The sequence below is a fragment of the Mobula hypostoma genome, chromosome 24 (assembly GCF_963921235.1).
Source record: "Mobula hypostoma chromosome 24, sMobHyp1.1, whole genome shotgun sequence".
Classification (NCBI taxonomy): Eukaryota; Metazoa; Chordata; class Chondrichthyes; order Myliobatiformes; family Myliobatidae; genus Mobula; species Mobula hypostoma.
The window spans coordinates 18152778-18172818 of NC_086120.1; the positions used below are offsets into that span (position 1 = coordinate 18152778).

The window sequence follows — 20041 nt, forward strand, 5'->3', positions numbered from 1 at the left end:
GCAGGAACACAGCCAGCCACTTGGAATGGAATGAGAGACAACCATGATATTTCTGACTGGGACCATTCCTGGGTCATGCGTAATGGCCACAAAAAGTCTAACTCATCAATTGCACTACACTCTGCTCATGTACTGGACTGGAAAGCGACTCAACAGAAGTAACAGGAGTAAGAGTAGATCGCAGCCCCACAAGACTGTTCTGCTATTCAACATCATTACTCATCTTCCACTTAAATAGGATTAAAAAAATCTTCTTTCATTAGTCTTTTTTTTTGCAATCAATTACTGAAATGTTAAATTTATTGAAAGAGTACAATTTAGTTTGGGACCTACACCTATCAGATTTTGGCCTTGGGGAATTTGTTTATCTATGGGCAACTGCTAAATTACAATTCAGTGTCAGTATTATTCCTAGTCCCGACAAATCTCATAGAGGATTTCATCATTATTTTAAAAGGTAAAATAAAAACCTTGCTGGTTTTTGTGCCATTTCCTGTGGATCCATCTGTTCAGACAATACGGGGATATGTGTGCTCTGGTCAAGTATACGTGTAGACATGGCTCCAGACTGTCAGTCCATCGTTCTGCCTGCAGTGTTAGTGTGACCCACAATAAACAGCAATACTTTTTTACATAGAACATAGAAATCTACAGCACATTACAGGCCCTTTGGCCCACAATGTAACCTACTCTAGCAATAGAATTTCCCTAGCACATAGCCCTCTATTTTTCTAAGCTCCATGTACCTATCTAAGATGCTCTTAAAAGACCTTATTGTATCTGCTTCACCACCGCTGCCAGCAGTGCATTCCATACACTCACCACTCTCTGTGTGGAAAAACTTACCCCTGACCTCCCCCTTGTACCTACTTCCAAGCACCTTAAAACTATGCCCCTTCGTGTTAGCCATTTCAGCCCAGGGAAAAAACCTCTGACTATCCACATGATCAATGCCTCTCATCATCATATACACCTCTATCAGGTCACCTCTCATCCTCCGTCGCTCCAAGGGGAAAAGGCCAAGTTCACTCAACCTGTTCTCATAAGGCATACTCTCCAATCCAGGCAACATCCTTGTAAATCTCTATACTATCCACATGCTTCCTGTAGTGAGGTGACCAGAACTGAACTCGGTATTCCAAGTCGGGTCTAACTAAGCCTTAACATTACTTCACAGCTCTTAAACTCAATCCCATGTTTGCTGAAGGCCAACACACCATACACTTTCTTAACAACACTGTCAACCTGCGCAGCAGTTTTGAGTGTCCTATGGACATGGATCCCAAGATCTCTCTGATCCTCCACACTGCCAAGAGCTTTACCATCAATACACCTGAATGTGTACGTGAGCATTTGGGAATATATGGATGGGTTTGTCTGTTACACGTATGCCCCTTTTGGTGTCCTTCTTGAGTCTCGAGTCTGGAAGCTTGTGTTTCTACGTGTGAATGTGTGCCAGTGTAAATGTACCTTAGCGAGCTTATGCCTGGGTGAGAGTGTATGCATAGCTACTAGAAATGTGACTCATTACGAGACGTGCATTTGGGGGGCACAGCAGCGTAGCAGATGGCGTAACGCTATTACCCCAGCGACCAGGATTCAATTCTGCGGCAGTCGATAAGGAGTTCGTACGCTCTCCCCATGGCTGTGTAGGATTCCTCTGGGTGCTCCAGTTTCCTCCCACATTCCAAAGACAACTTGTCAGTAGGTTAATTGGTCACATGGATATAACCAGCCAGTGTGGGCTGTTTAAACCAGAAAGGCCTGTTACCATGCTGCACCTCAAAGTAAAAAGTCAATAGATCTGCTTATGCATACTAACATCACTTGTAAAAGAGTGCATTATGTTTGGGGGGATGTGTGCATTTGTTGAAGTTAGTGTGTGTGCTCATATCCACATTACAGAGTTCATACTCCTGCCTTGCATGGCGTCAGGAAGCCTCAGATCATTCTACAGCCAACGCCATAGTTTTGAAGTGTAGTCACTGTTGTAATGTGCAATACAACTGCCAGATTTTACATCAGCCCAGTTGTAAAGTGGTTTCCTATACAGCTATTACATAATCTAGCAACGCACAGTTATGTTTCTAAAGGAACCATTGCCATAACTCTGCTTTATTAACTTGCTCTTGAAAATGTCCATGACACACATTCGGACAGTCCATCGTACCACTGAACAATTAAAGGACGACTACATACTCAGTAGCCACTATAAATCAAGTAACCACAAACCCAGCAGAACCCGAATGCACATGACACTTTGACCTAGGTCCTTCTGCCCGGTCTTGGGAGTTCTGTTACACGAATCACCCCTTGCAATACTGATCAGGGAGACACAACGAGAGAATCTGTAATTACTGATAAATACTTTATTGTCTCAATGGAAAACCACGTGAACCTACACAACCAATACTGGTGTGCACACCAACTAAGTTTTCCTGACCTTCCATGAACAGTCAAAGAACAAAAAAATACAATACCAGTTAAAAATGAGTTTCTGCTGCTGGCCACTGGTTTCCCGTAGCCACGTTTCGAATATCCGTGTGTCTGTGGGGCTCCAAACATCCGTGTTAGTCGGTCCCCTACAGAGTTACCGCTGCCAGCACACTTGAATCATCTGCTTTTACGTTCATTTCTTACCAATTCAAATATTACATTCCCGTGTCATTGGCTGTAGGTCATGTGTCTGACCTTTAATACCTTTTTATTGGCTCTGTTCCAGGCCAGCATCCATTTATCGCACTCTTCCCAGCAAGTGACAATCGGCAATTTATGGCTCTTCGTTCTCAATCAGGCTCCAGCTCGAATCACATAGACCAAAATTCATAAACCTGCATCTCATATCCACCCGAAGAACAGCTCACAAATAACTTCTTATTTGGAAATAATCCCTAGCTCCGCAGATTACCTCAGGCTTCATTGTGTGGACTCTAAAGCACTGGTCAAGCCAAGCGACTAACACACAAAATGGAGAACACAGTCTCTTCATATAATGGCAGCCTTCATCTCCTCCCTCATGGCAAGAACAAAGGCAATCGGTCCGTATGCATCCACTGTCCTTGGCTCATTCGAATTCACTGGTTTGCAGACTGTAGTTCTTTCTGGCCAACAGTTCTGTCTCACTGCAGTTCAAAGGGTTGGCATGCCTTCTCTTCTCTCGCCCAAGCATGTGTACGGTGTGCCCAGGGAAATCCTGCAGCAGTGAAGCCTGATTCTGTTCTTGCCCAACATTCATACTTGAATGGTGAAAGAAGAAAGAATTTCTGCCTAGTTTGCTTCTCCACAGTCCAGGGTGCTCAGGTCCATAACGATGCCTCAGCTCTTTGACCATCATTGCCCTTGGCAAATATTCCTACAGAAGTGGTTTGCCATTGCCTTCTTCTGGGCAGTGTCTTTACAAAACGTGACCCCAGCTATTATCACTACTCTTCAGAGATCGCCTGCTTGGCATCAGTGGTTGCATTTCAGGACTTGTGATATGCACCAGCTGTTCATACGGTCATCCATCACCTGCTCAGGGTGGGTAAGCAGGGGTTACAACTTGCCCGAGGGTGCCCTGCAGGCTAGCAGAGGGGAAGGAGCACCTTACACTTCCTTGGTAGAGATGTATCTCCACCCCACCACCCAATAAAGGAGGATACCATAGCTAATTTTGATTGGATGAGTTGTGTTCCCTGATATTGATTGGCATTTGCCGGTGTAAGCCACAGGATGGGTTTAACCAGTGTTTCTGAAGCTTGTCATTGCGGGTGCCCCAGTTAATAGCAACAGGATGGTCCTCCTGGGAAGTGTGAGATGGTTGTCCGATGCCGAGGAAGAGGGCCCTGAGAAAGAGGGGGTGGAACTATAATGGGCTATGAGTTACAAAGAGTTAGTATCTGTCGAAGGATGTACTTTGCACAGTGGTGTGCAGCTCTCCATCTTTGGGTTGATTGCCCCTCCTCTTGCTCAAAGGTTGAATAGAGTCTCTGGACCACTAGGAGAGGCTCAGAGACTTCATCTGAGCACTAGCCTCCTCATTGGTTTCACTGGCCCTGAATGGGGATGAAGCTGCTGATGATATTTGGTTTTGGCTTAGTTGCTCCTTGGAGATCCAATACTGATAGTTGTGCTTGTTCTCAGACCTGTATGAGTCAGTATAACCCTCAAAGCTGTCCAAACTCTTGGAGGTGACTGGTAGAGAGTAAGTGTGGCTTAAATTGCTCATCAACATCTGGGTAGGTTCACTTGAAAAACTTTGTAAAGAGCCGTAAACTGAGATGTAGCCACTCTGATGCTCAGATCCATGCAGGTTGAGTTTAGAGACAAGAGGCTTTCCAATACTCACTACTTTCTTTTCCTCTATGATCTCTTCAATTTGTTTGTACTGATAATGTAGGCAGATGGAAAAGCTCAGCTCCTTCTGTAGAATATCAGGGGAAACAAAAAAAATGGTCAAGTTATTTATGTGATTTTGTTACCAATATACTCTTCCTTCCTCAAGTATTTTATTCAATATGTCAGAGTGTGTGTGTGTGTGGTCAAGTGACTCTGACATGGAATCAAAGCTGTAACCTTCCTGATTGGCACACACTATCACATTTACATTTTAAGCCAGTGGGTATCTGCAAAGTTACCGGCTACATATTAAGCCAATGCATCAACAATGAAGTTGATGGCAGACTGGTGTAATTCAGTAAGTTATGGGTTCAAGATCCATTCTTGAATCTAACACGCGATTTAGACTGTTGTCCTGTGTGATGTTAAACCGATGTCCAATCAGATCCAAAGGACATGGGGGGGGGGGAGGGATTCTTAGTCCTTTCCAACAATTCTCTCCCAATCAAAAATAGGTCATCAAACCACTCACTTCAGTGCTATTTGTGGGAGAGCACCTTACACAACTTGATGGCTGTTATCACTTCCACAAACTATGGAACATATGTAAACCCCTGTATTTGTATTCTATAGAAAAACTAGCTGGTGGTGTGCTGGACAGTGCAATGGCACTTCGGGTGGAATGGCTGTCTCATGGATCCATAATATTGGGTTGGATTCTGATCTCTGGTGCTATGTGTGAAGTATGCACGTTCTCCGTGTAACTGCGGAGGTTTCCTCCAACTGCTCTGGTTCCTTCCCCTATTCCAAAGAGGTTCAAGTTATGTAGATGCAAGGCTCAAGAAGTGGGTGGTGTCAATGAGTACATGGGAGAGAATATGCTACTGGGAAATAAATGTGTGAATGGGACTGATGGTATTGCTCTGAAAGAACTGCATTGAGTAGATGGGCAAAATGGTCTTTTTCACAGTTGTAAGGAAATACATGACATACATAACTCTAAAAGTATACATAAATATACTCAACATGTGGATTCAGGGAATGGTTGCTTACCCTTAGTTTCTGTAGACCACTAAGCCTGGTGTAGAGACACTGCTCTGGAAAGTTAAAGCTGCTGAATGAGAAGAAGACACTGCCCGTCTCCTCAGGACAGCCTTTGTTGGTCTGCTTGAGGTCGACATCCAAGTCCTGGCATTCAACAGTAAAAGAGGAAAAGTCACAGATCCTTTGGCCCACCAAGTATGTACCGACCATCAACCGTCCATTCGCAGTAACCTGGTTACACAGTCTTATAATGAACCAGAATGTGGCCTTTAACATGATAATCGCTCCTTCACTGATCTGAGCCAAACACCCAACAATATTTCAGACTGCCTTTTCATTGCATTATCTCTCTCCAGCTCTCCTGCAGGACTCCCTTGTAGGGGTCTGGTTGGTAGTCCTGCAACACCTCACTTTACAATAGATATCACCGGATGACAATGAAGCTCACCTTCCTCCCACTTAACCCAGAAGTACTGAAGCCAATTGTAGCCTTAATTCCGTGGTCATCTGAGAACAGCAACTTCAGCACAGGCAGATAAATTCAGGCTGTTCTGATTTGTGCGTCAAGCACAGTCATGTTCAGGTACAGATAAAACGAGGGAAGTGCCAACACCAAAGAATTGCCACCTCCTGGAATGATGAAAACCTGGGGAAATTGTCCTATTTTCTGCAAGTATGTCGTCTCAGTCTACTCTTCTTGCAAGTGGAACTATGAGCTGGTAGACCTGGAGTGGGTCACTGATAGCAAGGAATTATTGTACATAAACATGAAAAATCCAAAGCAACACACACAATATGCTGGAGGAACTCAGCAGGTCAGGCAGCATCTGTGCAGAAGAATAAACAGTTGATGTTTTGGTCTGAGACCCTTCTTTAGGACTGAGAAGGTAGGGGGAAGAGGCAGAATAAAGAGGTGGCGGGAGGGGAATGAGGCTAGCTGGAGGGTGATAGGTGAAGCCAAGTGGTTGGTAAAGGTAAAGGACTGGAGAAAAAAATAATCTGATCGGAGAGGAGAGTGGACCATAGGAGACAGGGAAGGAGGAGGGGACCCAAGGGTAAGTAATAGGCAGATGAGAAGAAGTAAAATGTCAAAGTGGGGAATAGAGGGAAGAGGGAAGGGGGAGGGAAGTTTTTTTTGATATTCATATTCATACCAACAAGTTGGAGGCTACTCAGACTGAATAAAAGGAGTTGCTCCTCCATCCTGAAGGTGGCCTCATCTTGACACAAGAGGAGGCCATGGACTGACATGACGGAACAGGAATGGGAATCAGAATTAAAATGGTTGGCCACCAGGAAGTCCGCTTGTAGCGGATGGTGCAGTGGTGCTCGACAAAGCAGTCCCCCATTTCATGATGGGTTTCTTCAATGTAGAGGAGGCCGCATTGGGAGCAATGGACACAGTAGATAACCCCAGCAGATTCACAGGTGAGTTGTTGCCTCACCTGGAAGGACTGTTTGGGGCCCTGAATGGAGGTGTTGGAGGAGGTGTGTAGCAATTAGGCTGCTTGCAGGGATAAGTGCCTGGAGGGAGATTAGTGAGGCAGGACAGGGGAATCGCGGAGGGAGTGATCCCTGTGGAAAGCTGGGTGGGGGGGGGAGTAAAGTTATGTTCAGTGGTAGGATCCCTTTGGAGATGGCGGAAGTTGCGGAGGATATTGTGTTGTATGTGAAGGCTAATGGAGGGAGGGAAACACTGTTCTTTAAAGATAGGGCATCTCTAAAGTCCTGGAACAGAAAGCCAAGTCCTGACAACATATCCGGTGAAGGCGAGGAAACTGAGAAAAGGGAATAGCATTTTTACAGGAGACAGGGTGGAAAGAGGTATTGTCGAGATAACCATGGGAATCCGTAGGTTTATTAAAAATGTTGATTGACAATTTGTCTTGTTATGTGCCTCAAGGAGATCTGTGATTTTTTTTGTGAGAATGATGTAATGGTCTTTTGGAGGTCACCTGATGTAATTTTCCCGCCGATGTGAGGTCACGTAAGGACATGTTCACCACGGGTATATAAGGGAAGACCTCAGATGACACAGTTTGGATTTTTAGTTTTTAGTTTTCCAGTTAGAACGTGCGTCAGTGTCTCCGTTTCTGTTGCGTATTTGTTTTTATGACGCAGTTTCATTTTTAAAATGGTTGTTATGTTCTGTTGCAAGGTACAATAGTGCTGGACTGGAAATTTTTGCTAGATGTGTTGATGTACCGTATTCCAGCAGTAGTACGGGAAAGTGAAGACTTCATCGAAGTACAGGACCCGAAGGATTGAGAGGAGTTGGTATCGTTCGGCAGTTTAACAAAGGATCGACCTTATTGAGTCTTCGTTGAAGGAGTAGTGACCTGCATCGAAGATAACTCTTGCCAAAAGAGAAAAGGGTTCATGCAAGGTGCTCTCTAGAATTTAAGGTCAGTTGTTTTAAACTGTTTATTTCCTGCATCGTGAATCCTTTGGACAGAACCAACAGGAAAGTTGCGTCTATGAAGAAATCTTTCTCCAGAGAAGTCTCTCCCAATTGAACGTATAAATCTGTTGGACTTTCAAATTTACCATTTTAAGAACTATATCTGACTTTACCGCTTTAAGAACTGTTTTCACATTTAACGCTTTAAGAACCAGTGCCGAGTGACAATTTGTTGATCAGCTGCATAGCGGTTAACTTCCAGTTAAGGTTTTTTCGTTTGTGTTTTATTGTTTATCCGTGTTTAATAAATGTTTGGTTGTTTTTATATAAACTGCCTTGATTGATATTCATTGTTGCCGGTTACGTAACAGTCTCCAGAGATGGAGACAGAGAGATTGAGAAGGCGGAGGGAGGTGTCAGAGATGGAGCAAGTGAATTTAAGGGCAGGGTGGAAGTTAAAGACAAAGTTGATAAAAATGATGAGCTCAGCATGAAGCAGCACCAATGCAGTCGTCAATATAGTGGAGGAAGAGTTGGCAAGTGTAAAAGGGAAAGGCTTTGAACGTGGACTGTTCCACATAGCCAACGAAGAGGCAGGCATACCCGAGGCCCATGTGAGCGCCCATGGCTACCCCTTGAGTTTAGAGGAAGAGGGAGGATCCAAAGGAAAAATAGTTCAGGGTGAGGTCCAGTTCTGCCTGATGGAGCAGAGTGGTGGTGGAGGGGATTAGTTGGTACTTTTGTCAAGAAAGAACCGGAGAGCTTTGAGACTTCCTTGAGGGGGGATAGAAGTGTATAGGGACTGAACACCTATGGTGAAGATGAGGCGGTCAGGGCCAGGGAATTGAAAGTTACTGAGGAGATCCGGAAAATGAGAAGTGTTGCGGATGTAGGTGGGAAGGGACTGAACTGAGGGAGATAGAATGGAACCTAGATATGAAGACACAAGTTTAGTAGGACAGGAGCAGGCAGAGACAATAGGCCTACCCAAATCATCCATACATGCTTCTTGCTAAAAACCACAAATCACCTTGGTCCTTTTGCATATGAATCCCTCCACCTCACCAAAACCTCAGCAATTCCTCTACTGGAGAACATTCATGGCCAACAACCAGATTTTTGTCCTTGTTTTGGTTATAACTTGCACTTATACTGTTGTTAAGTTGAGTCACATTTACACTACTGCTATCAAGCAGTGCAATTTCACACTAACATGCTGACTACAATGCGGAAGATACTTAAAAAAGTTGATGAGGAAACTTCTTGTCCTTACCTCTGGGAAGTCTGTCAGTCTGGCTTCACATTTAACGATATGCTGGGGAGTTTGAACTATGCTGGCATAGATAATCATAATGTTTGAAAACTCTGCTGCAAATCCCAGACGAATCAAGGCTCCACAATCAAACTGGATGTACTTGCTTTCTGGTAGGACTAGACAAGACAGCCTCATTAGTTACTGTGAACATTATGATCCTGTCCAGAAAACTTCATATCTTCTCACCCCAACTGTACAACTGTCAGACTGAATCTCATCACATCGTTCCAGAACTATAGAAATCTTACCTGCCTCAGCATTACATTCCTCCATGTTGTAGAGCACCAAAATACTTTGCAAATTCCTGGGCCTAAAAGAAAATGAAGCCAGACAGGGGCAACATTTTGTGGGATAGTGACTGCCACCATTTGTGTCATGCCCTCTTCTCTTTACTACATCAGGAAAGAGTACAGGAGCCTGAAGACACCTATTCAATGATTTAGAAACACTTTTTTTCCTTCCTCTGTCATCAGATTTCTGATCGGTTCACGAACACTATTTCATTATTCCTTTTCTTGCACTATTTATTTATTTTGCAATTTATAGTATTCTTTCTGTCTTTGTGTATACTGTTGCCGCAAAAGACAATAAACCTGATTCTTACTCTAATCCATGCAAAGGAGTCCCAGGACCCACATATTAAATCAGTCTTCTTAATTTTCTAAAGATGCTGACATCAACGGGTCTTGGCGTTGTAGTTTGGAGTGTATCCACCAATGACAGGAAAAGGCCTTGGACCCAGTACATCCCAAAAGAACAATCTCTTAAATGGATTTGAATGGTGGGATCTCAAGGGGCTGCAAAAAGGAGAGGTCAAGGTCAAGGCTCTCCTACCATGTTTTTAAAACCCCAGAGTAGAGTCATTTCAACAAACTATCGCTAATTGAATCAATACTTTTCTTCTTCTGGGTACTTAACCCTTGGAGTAAATGTTGCCTCCAATTTTCATTCTTGCTCCAAGCATTTTTGTTTAATTTCTCCTGAATCTGTAAAAGCTTACATTGAAATATCCCCTTCCCCAAACAACAAACCTAGTCCTTCCTCAGTTCCTGATTCCAAGACTCAGCTACACCATTGCCTCTCAGGGAGAGTTATTCCTCTTCCATGATTCATTTCCTGTAACTGCATTAAGAAGGCTGTACCATTTAGATATCTCAGACACAAGTGATCCTGCAGATGCTAGAAATATTGAGCAACACCTTCAAAATGCTGCAGGAACGTAGCAGGTGAGGTAGCATCCATGGGAGGTACTAAATCAGGACAGATGAAGGCCCTCAGCCCCTACTTATTTCCGTTTATAGCGCACACAAAATGCTGAGTCTCTTCAGTAGCTTGGATATCAACAACTGACATTCTATTAAACTTTTGGCATATTTGTGCTTCATTTTTAATTGCACCACAATCTGCTACAGTAATTGGAGATGGAGATTCTGAACTTCCATATTCTATGCTTATGTATTAGCCCCTTTTGGCTGAAGGCTACAATTGCCCAGCACCAAGGACAGGTGGCAGAAGTCTCCCAGAGCTTGAGACCATTGTGAACAACATTCAATGTAGTTGAGAAACTCTGTGGCATTCATTGTGAATGTCCGATGTGATTAACAGCCACTTGGGCAAGACAGGAGCACATTTGAGCTAAAGGAACTCCCCTTTATCAAAGACATTCAAATGGAGAACGGCAATGGAAATATCTGGGAAATTCTATTAAACCTAACGCTCAACATGAAGCCATGGCTTACTGCAGAGCTCTGTGCCAGGCTGAATGATCGCGATGTTGCCTTCAGATCGGGGGACGTGACAGCTGTCAGGGAAGCAAGAATTGTGCTTTCCTGCTCCATCAGGAAGGCGAAATGGGAGCATTCTCAGAGAATTTACAGCCACTTCTGCGATACCGGACACGAGGCTCATGTGGCAGGGAAGTCAGAGGATTACAGACTACAAATCTACCCCGCACCTGAGTGACCAGGATGCCTTGCTCCCTGAGAGGCTGAATGTTTTCTACGCCAAGTTTGTTGTGCAGAACAAAATGCTGGCGAGGAAGGCACCCCTCCCCCCTGGGGAGTAGACACTCCATTTGGCTGAAGCTAAGGTGAGGAAGACCCTGTCCAGAGTCAACCCATGCAAAGTTGTGGGGCCTGATAACATACCAGATCAGGTTCTGAAAGACTGTGCAGCCCAGCTGACAGAGGTGCTGACGGATACATTCATCATCTCTCTGGAACAATTCGTTATCTCCTCTGTTTTCAAGGAGGCAACCATCATTCCAGTGCCAAAGAAGACGACAGTAATCTGCCTAAATGTCTACCATCTGGTGGCATTAACATCAACCATTATGAAATGCTTTGAGCAGCTGGTCACGCCTTTCTCCCGGCTACTTTGGACCCTTCCCAGTTCGCTTATCGCTCAAATCAATCCACTGACGATGCAACAGCCTCTGCCCTCCACTCTGTCCTGTCTCACCTGGAAAGTGGGGTCTCATATGCCAGGCTGCAATTTATAGAATTCAGTTCGGCATTCAACACCACCATACCCCAGAAACTGGTGGGGTAACTGTCCTCACTGGGTCTCAACACCTCCCTCAGCAACTGGATACAAGACTTCTTAACAGTGAGGCCACAGTCAGTCCGTGTGGGCAGCAATGTCTCTCATCTCATTACGCTGAGCATTGACTCCGCCCAAGGCTGTGCGCTCAGCCCACTGCTGTTCACATTGATGACGCATGACTGTTTTCTCAGGATCCGAATCAAACTGTGTTATCAAATTTGCAGATGACACAGCAGTGGCTGGCTTGATCTAGAATGGATGGAGTATAGAGAGGAAGTGGAGCGGCTGATGGATTGGTGTGAGAAGCATAACCTAAGCCTGAACTTGGAGAAGACAAAGGAAATCATTGTGGACTTCAAGAAGGTGCAGATGAACCATCTCCCTCTGCGAATACATGGCTCTTTCGTAGAGATTTAAGTGCACTACGTTCCTGGGAGTTCACACCATGGATGACCTCACCTGGCCCCTTAATATTAGCTCCCTGAACAAGAAAACACAGCGGTCCTCCACTTCCTAAGAAGATTGGGGCAAACAAGGCTCCCACTGCACATCTTAACTGTGTTTTACAGGAGCACCATTGAGAGTGTCCTGCCAAGTTGCATTTCTATCTGGGGTGTGAGCAATCGAGCATCGGACAAGAAGTCCCTACAAAGGACTGTGAGAACAGCTAAGAGGGTTATAGGGTCTCCCTGCCATCCATCAGGAACCCTTATCAGGAGCACTGCATACGCAGAGCCCTTAGTATTATTAAGGATATCACCCATCCATCCAGCATCCTCTTAGACTTTCTACCAACAGGCAGGAGACTATAATGCATAAAAACAAGAACAGTCAGGATGTGAAACAATTTCTTCCCCCGGGCCATTAGGTTTCTGAACTCCCTGCCACGTCATACTCGAAGCGACACTGGTTAATCTGTTCCATACCTTACAAGATTTAATATTAATGTACTTTAGTTTGTTATTTATGTGTGATTCATCTGCAGATTTTATCCTTACTTTTGTAAGTTATCATGTGTTATGTGTTGAATATATACTACTGTGCTTTACACCTTGATTTGAGGAAACATTGTCTTATTTCTATATACATTAATACATGTATACAGTTAAATGACAATAAACTCAACTTGACTTGAAACCCAAAAGAATTACATATCCCCATGCGGGTTTATAAAATGTAAAATATGCAAGTCATATTGAAGCCTTTTTACCATTGAGCACTCTCACCATTGGCCTTGGCCCACTGCAAGTTCCTGACTGAAAACTCATCGTAATAATCAGGCGGGTTGATTTTATCTCTTAGCGACCGTCTCTCTGACAGGCTACTCCGGATCTCCAAAGCCTGCCTTCCCTTTGTAAGCTCACATTTTCCCATATCTGAAATTGCAAAAGGGAAAGAGACTGTGAGGGACAATTTATAATCATTCTTAACTCTTTTGTGTAACGTGTTGACCTTCTCAGCATCAGGGTTACAGCTGGAATCAATGTCCCAAAACCATTCTAACAAATCTCATTCCAAGGACCTTCACATTCTTCCTGTAGTGTCATGACCAAAATTAAGCACAACTCTCCAATTATGGCCAAAGTTGTGTTTTACAAAAACAGCCTCCCTGCTTTTGTCTCAACCATCCCTCTGCTTCCATAGATGCAGTTTGACCCACTGAATTCCTCTAGCACTTTGCTTTTTGCTCCAGATTCAGGCATCTGCAGGCCCCAGTGTCTCCCATCTCCTGTACTCTATTCCTCTATGTAGCCATAAACTTTCCTTCTCAACATGCTGAGGAGATTCACTAGGATGTTACCTGGTCTGGAGGACTTTAGTTTTAGGAATCATTGGATAGCCTGGGCTTGTTATACATGGAGCAAAATTGACTGAAGTATATAAAATTATGAGGCTTACATAGGTTAGTCAGTCAGGATCTTGAAGATCACAAACAAGAGGGCATGGATTTAAGGTAAGAGGAAGGAGATTTCAAAATGATTTAAGGAGAATGTTTTTATTTACAGAGTAGTTGGCATGTTGCCAGATGAAGTAGTGGGGTAAGTACATCACCCACGTGTGAGCAAATGTTGCATTTTTGGAGGAATAATAGGGACAGGACACACACAATGAATTGTAGGACCTTCGGGACTAGAGGGACATCACAGGTCACAGATGGATGTGACCTAAACAAAGGTCTCTCCTCACAGTTCTGGTTACAACAAAGTATATGATGGTGCTGGAGATGATCCGGTGGCAATTCACCAGGATGTTGCCTGGGATGGAACGTTTCAGATACAAGGAGACACCGGATAGACTGGGTTTGTTTTCCTTTGCATGGAGGAGGCCGAGGGGAGACCTGATATAGGTATACAATGTTATGAAGGACATAGACAGAGCAGAGGATAGCAGACTTTTTCCCATAGCAGGGGCAGCTAATTCTAAGAGGAAGAGATTTAAGATAAGGAGTAACAGGTTTAGAGGGGAACTAAGGAAAAATGTTCTCACCTAGAGGGTGGATGGATCACACTGTCAGAGGTAGGTTCTTTCATAATTTAGTAAGAAATAAAAATCTGGACAGGAATTGCCATTACATAGAGAACTTGTGATCAGGTGCTAACAGATGTGATTAGTATGGATGAGCACTTGATGGACATAGTGGGCTGTACAGGCTGTTTGACTATGCTGCTGAATCAGTGATTCCGTGACTATATTGCACATTATAAATAGTGTTGTCCTAGCTCTGATGGCTGGTGACACCATTGTGTACAACCTCCAGTCTGATGGACAACTGTTTACCAGGACACGTAGCTTACTGTCCTTAAGCCAATTTCTCCAAGTGGCCACATACTCTTCTGTTTCAGGAGCTTCCATCTGACTCACAGGTTTTTATTTTCAAGCCTGTCAGATATTTTCTAAAAGTTCATGTGGATAACATCTGCTGCATCACTTCCATTGACCTTCTCTTTTACCACGTCAGAAATTTCAAACAGCTTAGTCAAACGTGACTTGCCTGTACGAAACCTCTGCTGGCTCCTCTTTATCAGCGCAAACTCTTCAAGTGTCTATTCATTCCTTCCCTGACTATTACCTCCAAAATCCTCCTCACAGCTGCTGTTAACCTGACCAACCTGTACCTTCCGTGTCATCACACACCTTTTTTCAACAAAGATTTCATATTCACCATTCACCAGTCTTGACCCATCACATGGCACACCAATGCACATTTAACCACACAAAGGAGGAGAGGAGATGGCGGCGCGATGAAGCGCGCGCGGCTGCTCCAAAATGATACCGTATTTGTAAGTAGGATGCCATGCACAATCTTGATTTGATGGAGGCAGACGTGAGAAGCACGGAGGAACATCTAGAGGAACTTCTGAAATGCCCGCTTTGCTGCCGCTGCTACTGTGCAATCGAGAATCACTGGAGGGGAAGGCCCCAAATCCTCGGCTTTGCTTACTGCCTGTTGCCGGGGCCAGGGTCGAAGTGCTTGGCAGAGATGGTGCTCGGTGTCGGAGGGCTGGTCGGAGGCTCGAAGTTTTCGGACGGACTCAAGAGTGGGCTGTGGTCGGGTGTTTCCAGGGTGCTGCATCGGCAAGTTTGCGGTGCTGGAGGCTCATGGCAGGGAGAGTTTTTCTTCCTTCTCCGTCTGCGTGAGATGATGGGACTTTTGAGAGACCTTGAAACTTTTTTTTACCGTGCCCATGGTCTGTTCTTTATCAAGTTACGGTGTTGCTTTGCACTGTTGTAACTATATGTTATAATTATGTGGTTTTTGTCAGTTTTTTTAGTCTTGGTTTGTCATGTGTTTCTGTGATATCATTCTGGAGGAACACTGTACCATTTATTAATGCATGCATTACTAAATGACAATAAAAGAGGACTGCGTGTCCTCATAATCTAATCTAATCTAAAAGGAAATGGTTTCAAAAGCACACATCTTTAGCACAATGAAAAGCCCTAAAGTAATTTATTTTCTTCCGGACCACCTGTAGAAGGTACACATACTGTTGCTAGATATAGCGTTCTGAGATTTAGATCCGGAGATAGATACTGGAACAGCGATAGATATTGGAGGTCCTGCCACAGCAGCCTAGGCAAGAAATTTTAGTACATTCCCTCCAACCACTGTTCACCGGTGGTAAAAGGAATTAATGTTTAGGAGTGCTGGGTGTATCAAAGCAGCAGACTGGACGATGCTGAGCTTCTTGCATGATGTTGGAGCTGCACTCAATCTAAGAAATTCAACAGAATTCCATCACTCTATGAACTTGTGCCTCATATATGGCAGGAAAGCTGTCCAGTGTCGTGAGGAAGTCACTCACCGCAGGATAGAGACTCTGACTTGCTTTTATTAGGCATCATATTATGTAATTGGTGCAGATGAGTTTCGGGCCAATGGTGACGCACCAGGATGTTGAAGGCAGTGGGCTCAGTGATTGCACTGTCATTGAATGTCAAGGATAGATGATTTGAGTTGTCTTGTTGCTGATGGTTAGGGCCTGGCACCTTTGCGGTGTACTTAGCAGTTATATCAACCATAAATGTCTAGGGCTTGAAAGAATAAACCTAGGGCATAAATGAAGCAGAAATAAGACTGCTTCACTTGTGAATGAAATGAACATTGTGCAAATATCAGTGCACATTTCATAACATGAATGTTACCAAACAGAAAGTGGCTAGAAGATGAGTTATATGTTTCCTCAGTCAGTCAGTCAGTGGATGCCGTCCCCAATCCGGGGTTTGGCTATGCACCTCCATCTTCTTCGATCTTATTCTCTTTTTCTGGCCTCAGCATAACTCAACCCAGTCCATTGCCTCACATTATCGTACCAAGTGGTTCACTGCCTTCCTCTTTCCCTCTTTCCTTCTATCATCCCTTCCAATAACAATTTCTGCAGTCCACCACCTCTTAACAAGTGCCCGGCATATTCCAGCTTCCTTTTCTGCATATTCTTCAGCAACTCCTTTTCTCTCCTCGCTCTCTTCAACACTTCCATATTACTGACCTTCATCACCCATCTAATTTTCTGCATTCTCCTTAAACGCCACATTTCAAATGCCTCCAGTCGCCGTTGCACTTCCTTGCATTAGATCCACGATTCCACTCCATACAACAGACTGCTCCAAACGTAGCATTTCCAAATTCTACAACGCAGCCCAGAGTCCAACCTCTTGCCACATAGCACGTCACTCAGGATCCAGAACGTTGATCTTGCAATCTCAACTCTTCGTCTAATTTCTGTATCACATTTCCCATCCTCTGTGACCATCTGCTCCAAGTACACAAACTTCTTGACTTGCTCTATGCCTACGCCGTTAATTTTGATACTGATTTTGGGGACTTCTTTCTTCCGTGATACTACCATCATCTTCGTCTATGTTTCCTCATAGATGTCTTAAACTCTCCTCCTACAGTTCTGGCCTACAGTTTGACCTCAAGCGGATGGGGTTGCCACATCCTGATTTATTTTGGAATCACTAAGAATTGAAGATAAACTATCTAGTAAAAGGCTGGAAGAAAATCCGTAATTAGTGTTTTAAAATGTTTTGCTTTTTTTCTTTATTATTTAGAACAGAACATAGAACAGCCCATGATATTGTGCTGATCTTTTTAACCTACTCCATAACAGCAAAAGAGAAAACATATAATATAGCAAAAATTAGTGGGAAGTTAAAGGATTGGGAAGCTTTTAAGAACCAATAGAAGGCAAAACTATAAGGAGAGAACAGATGAAATTTGGAAATAAGCTGGCCAATAATATAAAAAGGGATACCAAAAGTTTTTTCATCTATATAAAGTGTCAAGAAGAGGGGAGAATGGATATTGGTCTGCTGGAAAATTATGTTGGAGAGGTAGTAATGGGGAACAAAGAAATGGCAGACAAACTTAATAAGTATTTTGCATCAGTCTTTACTGTGGAAGACACTAGCAGTATGCCAGAATTCTAAAGAGTCAGAGGGAAGAAGTAAGTGTAATTACTATGGCTAATGAGAAGGTGCTTGAGAAGCTGAAAGTTCTGAAGGTAGATAATTCACCTGGACCAGATGGACTACACATCAGGATTCTGAAAGCGGTAGTTGAAAAGATTGTGGAGGCATTAGTAATGATCTTTCAAGACTCATTAGATTCTGGCATGATTCTGGAGGACCAGAAAATTGCAAATGTCACTCCGCTCTTTAACAAGGAATGGTGGCAAAAGAAAGGCAATTATAAGCCAGTTAGGCTGAATTCAGTGGCTGGGAAGACTTTGGAGTCTATTATTAAGGGTGAGTTGTGGGTTACTTGGAGGTGCATCTTAAAGTAGGACGAAGTCAGCATGGTTTCCTTAAGGGGAAATCTTGCCTGACAAATCTGTTAGAATTCCTCGAGGAAGTAACAAGCAAGGTGGATGAAGGACAGCAGTGGATGTCATTTACTTGGACTTCCAAAAGGCATTTGATAAGGTGCCACACATGAGGCCGCTTAATAAAATAAAATCCTATGATGTTACAGGAAAGATACTTGCATGGACAGAGAAATGGGTGACACATAGGAGGCAGTGAGTGGGAATAAAGGGGGCCTTTTCTGGTCGGCTGTCAGTGATCAATGTTGTTCCTCAGGGGTCAGTATTGGGACCGCTACTTTTCACATTGTTTGTCAATGACCTGGATAATGGAATTGATGGCTTTGTGGCAAAGTTTGCAGATGATATGAAGACAGGTGGAGGAGTAGGTAGTGCTGAGGAAGCAATGTGATTGCAGCAGGACTAAGGCAAATTGGACGAATGGTTAAAAAATGACAGATGGAATAGTGTTCAGAAATGTGCAATAATATATTTTGGTAAAAGGAACAATAGTGCGGTCTATTATCTAAATGGGGAGAAGGTTGAAACATCAGAGGTGCAGGGGGACTTGCGAGTCCTTATGCAAGACTTCCAGAAGTTTAATTTACAAGTTGAGTTTGTGGTAAAGAAGACATTTTGGTATTTATTTCAAAAGGAACAGAATATAAATGCAAGGAGATAATGCTGAGGCTTTATAATACACTTGTCAGGCCGCACTTGGAGTATTGTCAACAGTTTTGGGCCCCATATCTGAAAAAGGATGTGTTGTTATTGGAGAGAGTCCAGTGGAGGTCATGAGGATGATTCCGGAAATGAAGGGGTTAACATATGAGGACCATTTGGCAGCTTTGGGCCTGTACTCACTGGAATTTAGAAGAATGTGGGTGGATCTCATTGAAACCTACTGAATGTTGAAAGGACTAGATAGGGTAGATGTGGAGAGGATGTTTCCCATGGTGGGGGTATCCAGAACTGGAGGGCACAGCCTCAGAATTGAGGGGCGACCTTTTAGAACAGAGGTAATGAGGATTTTTTTTTAGCCAGAGTGTAGTGAATCTGTGGAATGCTCTGCCACAAACTGCGGTGGAGGCCAAGTCCATGGGTATATTTAAGGCAGAAGTTGATAGTTTCCCAATTGGTCAGGGCATCAAAGGATATGTTGAGAAGGCAGGTGTATGGAGTGGTAACTGGGATTAGCCATGATGGAATGGCGGAGCAGACTCAATAGGCTGAATGGCCTAATTCTGCACTATGTCTTATGGTCTTAAGTCAGTTGGAATTGCTTGAAGAAATAACAAGCAGGATAGACAAAGGAGAATTGGTGGATGTTATGCACTGGGATCTTCAGAAGGCCTTTGACAGGGTGCTGGATGTGAAGCTGCTTAACAAGATGAGTGCCCGTTGTGTTATAGGAAAGGCATGGGCATTGATAGAAGCTTGACGAGAGGTTAAGTGTCATAATTAAGGCTGCCAGTGTCTAGTGATGTTCTGCAGTGGCCAGTATTGGGACCACTTCTTTTCCTGTTATATGTCAATGATTTGGATGATGGAATTGACGACTTTGTGGCCAAGTTTGCAGACAATACAAAGAAAGGTGGAGGTGGTGTTGAAGCAGGGAATCTGCAGAAAGACTTGAACAGATGGCGAGAATGGGCAAAGAAGTGGCAAATGTTTTATAGTGTAGGGAAGTGTATGGCCATGCACTTCGGCAGAAGGAATAAAGACACAGATTATTTTATAAACAGGGAGAAAATTCAAAAATCGGAGGTGCAAAGGACTTGAGCATCCTTGTGCAGGATTCCTTAAAGGTTAACTTGCAGGTTGAGTCTGTGGTAAGAGAGGTAAATGCAGTGTTAGCATTCATTACGAAAAGACTAGAATATAAGAGCAAGGACGTTGCTGAGGCTTTACAGGGCATTGATCAGACCAAACTTGGAGTATCAAGAGCAGTTTTGGGCCCTTACCTAAGAAAAGATGTGCTGGCATCGGAAAGGGTCCAGAGCATGATTACGAGAATGATTTCAGGAATGAAAGAGTTAATGTATGAGGAGCGTTTGATGGCACTGCGCCTATACTCACTGGAGTTTAGAAGAATGAGGGGGGGATCTCATT

At 43.7% G+C, this 20041-nt stretch overlaps 1 protein-coding gene across 1 annotated transcript in view; it reads right to left on the bottom strand.

The window, feature by feature from the left end:
- Positions 1–2442: 2442 nt before the first annotated feature.
- malt2 (MALT paracaspase 2) overlaps positions 2443–20041 on the bottom strand; it is a 62860-nt gene continuing 45261 nt past the window's right edge. The window contains exons 14-17 of the mRNA XM_063032810.1: positions 12848–12997; positions 9036–9193; positions 5371–5505; positions 2443–4402 (exon numbers count right to left, since the gene is read on the bottom strand). Of these exons, the coding sequence (XP_062888880.1) occupies positions 3977–4402; positions 5371–5505; positions 9036–9193; positions 12848–12997 (869 nt within the window). The 3' untranslated portion in view covers positions 2443–3976. The remainder of the gene's footprint in view (positions 4403–5370; positions 5506–9035; positions 9194–12847; positions 12998–20041) is intronic.